Source organism: Nicotiana tabacum, chromosome 23, assembly GCF_000715075.1.
Source record: "Nicotiana tabacum cultivar K326 chromosome 23, ASM71507v2, whole genome shotgun sequence".
Classification (NCBI taxonomy): domain Eukaryota; kingdom Viridiplantae; phylum Streptophyta; class Magnoliopsida; order Solanales; family Solanaceae; genus Nicotiana; species Nicotiana tabacum.
The window spans coordinates 43,066,102-43,078,153 of record NC_134102.1 but is presented as its reverse complement, the minus strand read 5'-3'; the positions used below and the strand labels follow the sequence as shown (position 1 = coordinate 43,078,153).

The following is a 12,052-nucleotide window of genomic DNA, read 5'->3' as shown; positions in this document are numbered from 1 at the left end:
CAAATTTTGTACACAAGTTTCAAATGACATAATGAACCTATTCCAACTTCCAAAACAACATTCTGAACCCAATAACATCAAATTCAACTCCCGGCCAAACCTATGAACTTTCCAATCCTTCAAATTGTCAACTTTCGCCATTTAAAGCCAAAACTCTTCTAGAGACATCCAAATGCAAATCCAGGCATACGCCCAAGTCCAAATCACCATCTGGATCTAATGGAACCATCAAAACTCCGATCCGTGGTCAAATACATAAAAGTTAAACTTGGTCAACTCTTCTAACTTAAAGCTTCCTAATTGAGAATCATTCTTGCAAATCGATCCTGAACCGCTCGAAAACCAAAACCTACGATACACACAAGTCATAATATATCATATGAAGCTACTCGTGATCTAAAACCACCTAACTGAATTCATATGCTCAAATTGGGTCATTACATTACATATGTCCTCCCATGAACTTCCAACTGAACTAATCTTAAAGTGAGAATTTACAATCTGCACAATGTTGAAAGAAACAAAGGAATAAGATCTAGTTATAGAAGGCCTTTCTGTATCATACTTACTGCTGCATCTGGACCTCCACAACTCCTAATGAATAATAGGGACCAAAATCTTACAGACGTATGAGACAATAGAGTTCTTTGTTCTGAAATTCCAGCAGTTAAGATTAAGACTCTTATTGAAAATTTTGAAAAAGGAATTTCCAGCAATCCAGCAAAGAGACCCCAGAGTTCTTGTGAAAAATGGTCGGTAGAAAAAAGTGTTCACATGTTTCAGCTCCTGGCAACATAGTAAGTGCTGGACAATAACAACATTTGGAGACCAGCGGGTAGCCAAATCTAGCTACTTTGTCATCATTAGACACTCTATCATAGACCGCCCTCCATGCCAAGAAAGAAATCTTGAAAGGCACATCCTTATGCCACAAATTAGAATCAAAGGTTGAAACTTCATTTCTCTGTCTAAAGCAGTTCCAAGCGGAGGCAACAGAGAATTTCCTAGTTTAATTGACAGTCCAAACTGGGCTATCCTCAAGTTCTTGTTCTAGGGAAAACTGAGTAGAAAGGGACATATTTTTGACAGATTCTGGAGGATGAATCTTGAGGCACGACCAGTCCAATTCTCCATTTGTGAAAACTTCACAAAGTCTTGTGTTATCATGTTCGACATCATCATCGAGACTGCTACCTAATGAACCAAAATTAGTCCGGTTATCATACCAAAATCTGATATCGCCTTTCCCAATTCTCCAAAGAATATTCTGTTCCATTTCATACTGATCTTGCACATGGCTTGCTAACTATGAGATTGTCCAGCAGTCCATTTCCCGAAAAAAGGATGGTACCTACTACAATATTTACCTTTAACAAATTGAGACCCAAGGGAGTTAGTGGTTCCAATAAGTTATTCGATTAAGTGAAAGACTAGACACACTGCTGGCATGAGCTTATTTGACATAAGAACCATCTAAACGATTGAACTAATCAATGAAGAAACTTGGAAAGTGAAGAAGAAAAACTCCAATGGAACCCATTGAACAAACTTGGTGCTTGGGTTAAAATTTTAAATTTGTGTAATTGTGATTTATTTCGATTGGATGTTATTCGATTATGTTAGAAACATCTTAAGGAGCTTGAACATTAATTTTGAGATAATTTGGTGCAGATTTGAGGTGGTTTAAATTGATAACTCGAAGTAGTAGATGAACATGGAAGAAGATGAGATGTGTATCACACTGTGTATCTTTCATGTATCACGTGTGTATAGCTCTCACTCTAACTAGAAATTTGATAAGAGAAGTGCAAAAGGATTGCAGGCTAGATTCAAGGTATGCCAGTTGTCCACGGAACTTTCAAGATTGGTTGAGTCTTAAGTGTACTTTAGTAAGAGTATGAAGGATCTAGTGACATATGTATCAAATGTGTATTCCATGTATATTCATGTATACTTATGCATGAGATACAAGTTAGATACATATACCGCAGGAAAAAAAATTAAATTTGATTTCAACAATGAATTTTGACTCCAAATTTATGCTTGATTTCGACGATGAATTTTGATTCCAAACCATTCCAAATCACCTCCAATCTTTCTCAATTTTTGTATATTGTATTATCTCCGTCGAATTTCAATCATACTCATTAAAAGAATCTTTTGTGTCTAGGTTTTTTGAATGTTTGTATCATTGCTAACGAATTTTGACTTCAAACTAATCTAAATTACCTCCAATCTTCCTCAATTTTTTGTATATTGCCTCAACTACGTATATTCAATGTATTTTAACCATACACATCAAAAAAGAATTTATTGGTTACTTTTTATGGCTATTTTTGGTAGCATGACTTAATGGCTAATTGTTGGTAGGTAAAGTGTTTTTATTTGTGGCTTAGTCGTGTAGTTTTTTTCTATTTTTGATATGAAGCGCTTTCCTTTTTTAGTGGGCCTTGAGGCAAGTTCGATTTGTCAGGACCCTAAAACAGATACCGACATTGAGTGAAAAATAAAATATAGCTATATAAATAAAAATTAAACTGAAAAAGGAGGTGAAGAAAAAAAAAAAAGATGCCAAATCTTTTTGTTTCCTATGACCATTTTAGGTACAAAAGATTACAACCTACTACTAATTAAATTCAAATTCTCATGCATGAAGTTTCCACATATTAGTAAACTACCGGCTGCTAATTCCCACCAACCAATTTTCTTGCCAAGTACTTTAACGAAATCAAAGGAATGAACAATCCTTTTTCTGATCTATTCTTTTTAGTAAATGCTGAGGGGTCGCCATGTCTAAAGAAGAGAAAAAGATAGAGGTAATCACTGCAATTTACAAAGTTCGTCTCCACTGCCCAAAATGTGCACATGATATTAGAAGACCTCTAATGAGGACCCAAGGTAACTTTAATTTTAACTTATTTATTTCTTTATTTCTTTTTTTTTATTGGTACTACGTTAGTTTTTCAAGTCCAATCCGCCGTTTTGGAGGAAGGGCTGGATGAGAGATAGAGCAATTCGATCAAGAAGAAGAAAATTATATGCTAGACCTTCCCTTAAGCAAGGGATGACTATTAAAAAGATGAAAACAATGTATTGAAAAGTGACAGTTCAAAGATTCTTTAATGGAAAAGGCTGTCCAAATTGATCCCTTTATTATAATTAATTAATACGGAATATTTAAATTTGTTAGTATTTGTCCTTATTCTTAATAAGTCTCCGATGTGGACTGAGCCTGGATTTCAAATGTCAAAATATTTTGAAAAAAGGTCCAAATAAACTTATTTGCTTTTGACTATAGTTTAAAAAGTTACAATATGTTAAGTTTAAGACAAATACGAGATGGTTGACTAACGGAAATAATATGAATTGGTAAAATCAAAACATGAATGGTCTAAAGTATAACGAAAAGGTAAAATTAAAATATTTCATACAATAGAGTAGTAATTTTGACCTCTTTCCCTTTATTGTTTGAAAAAATGAAATTTCTTTTCCTGTTTTTCTTCCTTTGTTCAAGAATCTTGCTTTTGTTTTCTGTATTTTCATCAGTCACCACTGCTTTGACATGACAACTTAACATGGCTCCAGGAGTTCATACTGTGGATGTGAAACTTGAGAAAGATGAAGTTGCAGTAAAAGGAGCTATCGACGCAAAGAAAATTCATCAACGCTTAGAGAAATGGAGTAAAAAGAAAGTCGAAATTGTATCCCAGACGAAGGTTAAAGACGTTGAAAAGACGAAGGAAGTGAAAAAGGTAAGCAGGCATATACCTTACTAAATAAAACATAGAGGCATATAATACAAAACTACCAAATATATATATATATATATATATATATATATATATGGATATTTGAACGAAAATTGGTTTGTTGGGAAGGGCTTTTCGATCGGAAAGTCTATCGAAACGTTACCGACTAGCCAATTTCCTATGGATTTTGTCAGATGTTACCAACAAATTCAATCAGATATTTTCATCGGAAATTAGTATTGTTTTGGTAGTAATTTTATATATACTAATAGTGTAAAGAATTTCGTATTATTAGTATGTTTTAACCTGTTGAGTAATCAATCTTATTTCTCAAGCAAGTAATCTGACTTTTTATGAGCAGTTACTCATAGTTATCAAATCGGAGAGTGTTTTGTTAAGATATTTGCGTCCTTAAGATTAATAAAAATGTTCAAGTGTTAGCTAGAATAAATAGTATGAAATAGAAATTTTTTTTTTTTTTTTTTTTTTGCTAAAGGAGATGGATTTTATTGAAAGCATGACAAGTAGTCTTAACTAAGATTATTACAAATTGGGACTAGTTGATTTGAAATAGTCCCATCACTACCAGAAATTAGGCAATTTTTGACCACCGGAATCATTGAAAACGGTCAAAAATTTTATTTTTCGACGTTTTCGACAAAATTTGATCAGTCGAAAAATTATTGGTCAGAATCACTATTCCGACAAATTCGGTCAAAAACTATCACGATCCCAAACCACAACCGATCGTGATGGTGTCTAACTCACTTACTAGGCAAGTCAACATAACAACGGAACGTAATAACAGAAATAGCATAGAAATAGTACAAGTCTAATGGTATTAACATGAATAACTGATTTGAAATACAATAACGCTCAAGAAATGGTAATACAGTGTCATGAGCTCTAATAAAAAGTACAAGTCTGGAATACAGAATATTGATACTGTTTGAATGAAAATAACAGTACAAAAGGAAAAGAGACACCAAGACTACGGTCGGGATGCAACTCTACCTCGTCTCTCCAAAATGCTCACAACAACACCTCACAGCTAGCCACAACTCAGTCCGACACCTGGATCTGCACAATTAAGTGCGGAGAGTACTATGAGTACAATCGACCCCATGTACTCAGCAAGTATCATAACTAACCTCGGCGAGGTAATAAAAGTAAGAATTATAATAATACTCGCTAATCACCTGTACAATTCATAAATCCAACAAGTACAGAACAACAATATGTTGAAGTCATGAATCACAGAAATAACCATCTTGGTACACACAATTACTTAATGTACTCTGCTCAGTCAAAAATTCAGCATATAAAGAAGATATGCAAATAAAGCATATAGCAGTCAAGGAAGTCGCAAGTAAAGATGAAATGCAACAACCGAATCAAACACCGACAAACGTTTCCTCAATATTACTATTTCAGTACCAAACCACTTATCAGTTTTTCTCAACAACCGTGTGTACATCATCAAGAAAGAACATGAGAGGGTGACCCTAGGGGGATGGATCCATATCCACACGCTGCACGGACAACTCACGTGCTGCACGGACAACTCACGTGGCGCACGGACAACTCACGTGGCGTACGGACAACTCACGTGCTAATAATATCAATATCTAGATCCGCACGGACAACTCACGTACCAATAATCGTAATCCGTCTGGCGTGGTCACAGTCTCAATATCACAATCCGCCCGACGTGGTCACTGGCTACCAGTCCAGATCATATCACACAGAAAGCAAATATACAAGAATACATGTACATGATCAATAAATATCAAGTTTCATACTCCTTGACTGATATAAATGACATGCTAAAATGTATGCATGTACAAAGTGTGCTATCATAACTCAATCCGGCAAATACATCACGAAAGTAGCAATTTATCATGTTCAATCGGGAGAGTAACCTCAACGTAACCTCAAATATAATACAAATAGCTCACAAAAAGGGTACAAATAGGAGAAACATCACAGTATAAAGCTTAGCAATCAAATTAAGGCATATCATAGCCTAAGCACTATCCCAAGCATGAAATATAACCCGGTGGACGCACATAGGCGTAGCCCACATATGTGTGCCACCCATAGCACGTAACTATCATAAATGATTCAGGCAACTAGTGCCTCAACCAAGTTTAGGTAAGATACTTACCTCAAGCAAGCTAAATCGAAAGCCCTTCCTGCGTGAGACATCCTCCGGATGGCTCGAATCAATCCAAAACAACTTAATATCATCAATAAAAGACATAGGAAACGATTCTAAATGCTAAAGCTAAGATCCTTAATCAAAATCAGAAAGTCAACCCTAGGTTTGCATCATGGAACACGTCCAAATTCACAAATTCCGAATACCCACTACGATACGAGTCCTAAAATATGTGCTTCATCTAATTTCAATCTCAAATCGACTCTCCAATATCATAGTCCAAAAATCCTACCTTAAAATATTATAAATTAGATGTAATAATCAATGGATAATCAATAGCTAACTCCAAAATTAAGTAGAGATCACTTACCCCTTCAATTGTGATGAAAAACACTCAAAATATTGCCCTAAACCGAGCTCCACAATTCAAAAAATGAGAAAAATGACCAAACCTTCGCTATTAAATTCTGCCCAGCAAAATCGCACCTGCGGTCCATATATTCGCACCTACGATGCTGCGTCTGCAGAAATACCATCGCAGATGCGGAAACAACTAATCCCCCATCCATCCGCTTTTGTGGCTCTGCTTCAGCGGAAGCTATTGCACATTTACGCTTACGCACCTGCGCCCTGCAGCTCCGCATCTGCGGACTACCTCCGCCAGCCTCCTCCTCCGCACTTGTGCTCAAACGGCCGCACCTGCAGCTCCGCATCTGCGGCCAAGCCACCGCAAATGCGAAAATGCCAGAAGCCAAACTCTTCAACAGTCCATTCAAGCCCAAAAATAGTCCAAACTCAATTCGAAACACACCCGAGGCTCCATCTAATCGCACTTACCAATCCTAAAGCATAACACGAACTTACTCAATGCCTCAAATCACACCAAACAACATCAAAATCACGAATCGCACCTTACTTCAAGCCTAAGGAAGCTAATAAACTTTCAACTTCTAAAACCCATACTGAACCATACCAAATCAACTCTGAATGACCTCAAATTTTGCATGCTAGTCCTAATGACACAACAGACCTATTCCAACTTTCAGAATTAAAATTCGAACCCGATATCAATAAAGTCAACTCTCAGCCAAACCTATCAACCTTCCAAACCTTCAACTTTCCAACTTTCGCCAAAAATACCAAACTAACCTACGAACCTCTAAATCTACATCCGGACATACGCCTAAATCCAAAATCACCATACGAAATTATTGGAACCCCTCTATTCCAAAGCCGTCTACACAAAAGTCAAACTCCGGTCAACTCTTACAACTTAAGCTTATGAAACTACGAACTTTCGAATTCTAAAACTAATGCTGATTCATACCACAACAACTCTGTTTGACTTCAAACTTTGCATACAAGTCATAAATGACACGACGGACCTATTCCAACTTTCAAAATAGGAATCCCACCCCGATATCAATAAAGTCAACTCCCGATCAAACTTTCTAATCTTCCAAACTTCAACTTTCAAACTTTCGCCAATTCAAGTTATAACGACCTACATACCTCCAAATCAACATCCGGACACTCTCCTAGGTCCAAAAATCACCAACAGAGCTATTGGAACCGTCAAAACTCCATTCCGAAGATATCTGCACAAAAGTCAAACTACGATCAACTCTTTCAACTTAAAGCTCCAACCTAGGGACTATATGTCCCATTTCACTCCAAAACTCATCCGAAACCAAAACCAAACACCCCCAATAAATCACATAACCATAATTTAACATAGATGAGGCAATAATTAGGGGATCGGGGCTAAAATACTCAAAACGACCGGGCGGGTCGTTACAGCATTATACCAAACTCTTTAATAAATAAGTTAAATTCTTTTAAAGGTTCCTATTTTAAAATTTTACATAGCATTATGTCAAACACTTAAATAAATAAGTTAAGTTCTTTTAAAGGTTTCTATTTTGAAATTTATTTAGCATTATGCCAAACACTTTCAAAATATATTATATTCTTTCAAATTAAAATTCTCCGACACTCAAAATTCCATATTCATCCTAAAATCTATGTCTATAATTATACTAGTTAAATCTGATTATGCGTGTATGTGTATAAAGTCCGAATATGACTAATGAATGATCAAATCCACATAATTCATTCTAACCTAGCAAACTAAATGGGCAAAGCTCCGGCTAAGGAAAGAGAGGCAGAGATATGGAGGGTGCTTCTCATGGTATGTCGAGTCTTTCAAAAATACACTATCTAAGATGCTTCCAAGGGCGACATTAATCACTAAACTAGATTGGATACAAAAAATAAGTAAAGAGAAAATAAATTAGATGTTCTTTAAATCTAAATAGAAAATAGAAATATTAGCAATAAAATCGAATTAGGTACTAAAACAAATAAAGAGAAAAAAAAGTACTTACTACATTGTCGTTGTTGCCGCCGGAGTCCGCCGAAGATCTGCCAAGTTCCTCCTGATTGTCATTGCAACATGTAACTGAAAAAGAATAAAAAAATAAAAAAAATAAAGGCAAGGTCAGCGGCGGAGGCTGGATCTCCACGAAGGAGGTTCGAAAAAAAAAAAGATAGTAGCTAGTGGGAATTGATCGTATGACCTTTCAAAGATTTTGAACCCCCTTGACCACTGAACTACACTTTTGGGTTGTGTCAAGGGGGTTCAAAACTTAATATATAGAAGTGAAAAATAGATTTTGCCTTATATTTACAGTGTAATTTTTCGACGAAAGGAGTTCGGATGAACCTCTTCCGCCCCTAAATCCGCCCCGGGGCAAGGTAACAAGCAAAATGAGCTCTACCGCATAGAAGATGGATGAGAGAGAGGGAGAGAGAGACTAACCAAAAAGAGCTCTGTTGCAATTTTAGAAGTAGAGAGAGAGTAAGAGAGAGAGAGGAGAGATATAGAGAGGGGAAAGAGGGAGAATGAAATAGAACAGAATTGGATTTGAAAAAATAAATTAGACTTTGTATTTTTACAATGACAGACCGAATCGGGTCGATCAATCAGCGTCGTTAATAAATCAGATCTCAAAAAAATAAAAGTCCGACAACTTCAGTTGGAACCTTAATTTTTTTAATTGTTGGTCAAAGAAAAGAATTGACTTTCCTAACCAATTATTACCGTCAGAAGCTAATTTTGCAGGTTTTCGCACGAAAGTTTCTTACTACTTTTGTAGAAAAGGTGGTCGAATATTTACAAACAAAAAAGGCAAACTAAATGTGAACAAGTGTCCAACCATGGTGGTCAAAAATGGCGTCGAAACTCCGATAACATTTTTCGACCAGAATTATCGATCAAAAATTGCCTAATATCTGGTAGTGCATAAAGGTCCTTGCACAAAGTAAACAAAGCATCAATAGGAGGAACGGTCCAAAATAGTGTATCCATTTCAACTCCAAATATAGTCCTTGATCTTCCAAAGCGACCCAGCACATCTGCTACCCTATTTGCCTGCATGTATATATATATATATATATATGACAAGTGAGGCAAATGACTTCTACCGAAAACTAAGAGAAGCATTTTTCTCCCTTGCGATGACAAATGGTTTCTAAGAAAAATATTTTGTGGTAACGAAGCACCAGAAATAACTCTCATAAAAAATATTTTTATGGAAAATGACTATTGCCATATCAGACACGCTTATTCTCATTTTCTTCATAATGCAATAATTCGTGAAAAACAAAATAGATAAAAAAAAAATTGTACAATAAGAAGCATTATTTATTTAACTAGGAGTTGATCCTTGATTGACTTAATTCTGTTGGATCTTGAAGGAAAGTATTAAGACAACAACATTGAAAGTTTACATGCATTGCAACAAGTGTGAACTTGACCTAAAGAAGAGGCTACTCAAACACAAAGGTAAAACTCTATGCATAGTCCACCAAGATCTTTAGTGTTATCAGAGATACTTTATTTCAATAATTTCAACATCTATGTATGCTTTTTTTTTTTTGCAGGTATTCATAACGTGAAAACAGACTTCAAAGCTCAAACTATAACAGTTGAGACAGTTCTTGAGTCAGAAAAAGTTGTGACATATGTGCAAAAAACTTTCCGCAAACACGCAGAAATTATAAAGAAGAAAGAGGAGGAAAAGAAGGAAAAAGTGACAGTTGAAGTGAAAACGACGACAGAAAAGATTGTTGAATTTAACGAAGTGAAGAAAGTAGAAGCAAAAAACAAAGAGGGTGTAGCTCCATATTTTGTTCACTATGTATATGCCCCTCAGTGGTTCAGTGATGAAAATCCTAATGCTTGTTCCGTCATGTAGATGCATATGTCATGCAGGGACGGATGTAGAACACATATTTCTAGTGTATGTTGTGGTAAACCAATTTAACTATAGTATAGCTTCGAACTCATACTTTTTAACTTTGACTAGTTTTTGAACACACGCATTGCGCGTGAATCCCATATTAATTTGTACAAAAAAATTTAAGTAAAAACGTGTTTAATTATAAAAATAAATATTAAAAAAAAAATATTAACAATGTAACTCAAAGTCTAAATAAATTTCAAATTGAATGGTCTAAAATGTCAGTCATATGCTAACTTAATTTTCAATATAATATAGTCACACTTCTTCCTATCATTGTTTAAAATAATCTCAAATCATGAAAAGATAATAAGGACCAATCATTCAGTAATTTAGTACGTGAAAGTAAATAAAATCAAGTAATAAATGCATCATAACATGAAATGGATAATCAAAGAGTATATTACTCTCTCGATATGGAAGTTCTCTAAAGGAAAGGGAAAATGCAAAGAGATTGAAGTTACTTTGGTAGAATTAAGTCAAGCTTTTAAAATTTGGAATTATAAAAATAACATATATGGAATAAGATAATGCTTGGTCGTTCTCCGAAAAAACTCAAAACTTGTGAGTCTTACATCTCGTATGCCACTTTCGGTGATGGAATGCATCTCCACAGGTCCTGCATGAAAACATCATTCTTTTTTCAAAATATTCAAGACCTGAAAAGACAAAGAAGATAAGAAGTTCAGAGAGTCATTCTATTGAAAAGGAGAATATTACTCTATAAATAATGTTGCGGCCAAACTCACACGCAAGTATACACGGTCGTCAAGTAATAAAGTGATAAGAGAGTATCGAACCCACAAGGACTTGTTATCAACTATTAACTAGATCAGACTATCTTAATTATCTGAACAAGGATTAAACCTAGAAGTATTTGATTCTAAACTAATTAAAATAAAGAAAAATAAATAGTGAACTCTGAACAAAAGAAGAGTAGATTTTTATGTTATCAATGCGATGAAAACGATCTAGGGTTATGGGCTATCTAACATTACTATTGTATTCTTTAATTGAATTGACTAATTAATTTATCTAGTTTATTGATTGACATGGTTAATATTGCTCATAAGAATCTGTCGAGTTCTCACTCACCTATTCAATCTAACCTAATGCTTATATGTCTATGGAGTTAGAATTAACAAGAACGCATTTATAATTCTTGTACATCAACCAAGCAAGACAATTAGGTATATGTCTATCTTAACCGCGAATCCGTTCCCCAATGTCCGGGTTCGAGAACTTGCTCTACTCAATCCTATGTGCAATCTAGAATTCCCACTTTCGAGTTCAATTCTAGATTCGTCGATAGTATTCAATTGGTGATAAAGCAATTAAATAATTAAGAGCAAGATTGAATAAATAAACCAATATGATAAATCAAGAAAGCAAAATCAATATCTAAATATGTAACGACCCGGCCGGTCGTTTTGAGTATTATAATCCTGTTTTCCTATTTACTGCTTAAATTATGAATTAAAGTTTTTATTTGGCTTGCCGGGGTAATTGGTTTGGGTCCGGTTCCAAGGTTTAGAATTTAAGTTGAAAAGGTTAGCCGGATGTTGACTTATGTGTAACGACCTCGGAGAAATTTTGAACAATACACCGATGTGTAAAGGAAAATTTTATTCGGAAAAGGGTCATTTCTGCGATCACTATGCGGTCGCAGAATCACTCTGCGGACCGCATAATGGTCGCAAAGTGGACCAGGAGAGGAGCAAGATTTGAGGAAAATCTGCGGTGCACTATGCGACCGCAGACCTATTTTGCGGTGCATTATGCGACCGCAGAACAAGTATGTGGACCGCATAATGACCGCAGAACAGGTCAGTAACGCC

The 12,052-nt window shown here is 35.4% G+C and overlaps 1 protein-coding gene and 1 long non-coding RNA gene across 2 annotated transcripts; one reads left to right on the top strand and one right to left on the bottom strand.

Annotated features, from left to right (window-relative positions):
• The first annotated feature begins 2,759 nt into the window (after window positions 1-2,759).
• Window positions 2,760-10,319, top strand: LOC107775670 (heavy metal-associated isoprenylated plant protein 4). Its single transcript, XM_016595423.2, has 4 exons — window positions 2,760-2,898; window positions 3,586-3,752; window positions 9,670-9,757; window positions 9,856-10,319. The coding sequence occupies exons 1-4, from the start codon at window positions 2,790-2,792 to the stop codon at window positions 10,167-10,169; spliced, it is 678 nt and encodes a 225-aa protein (XP_016450909.1). The 5' UTR covers window positions 2,760-2,789; the 3' UTR covers window positions 10,170-10,319.
• Window positions 4,561-9,580, bottom strand: LOC107775671 (uncharacterized). Its single transcript, XR_001645808.2, has 3 exons — window positions 8,732-9,580; window positions 8,298-8,371; window positions 4,561-4,829 (listed from the first exon to the last, which is right to left on the bottom strand). It is a non-coding gene; the product is annotated as an uncharacterized LOC107775671 (long non-coding RNA).
• Window positions 10,320-12,052: the final 1,733 nt, after the last annotated feature.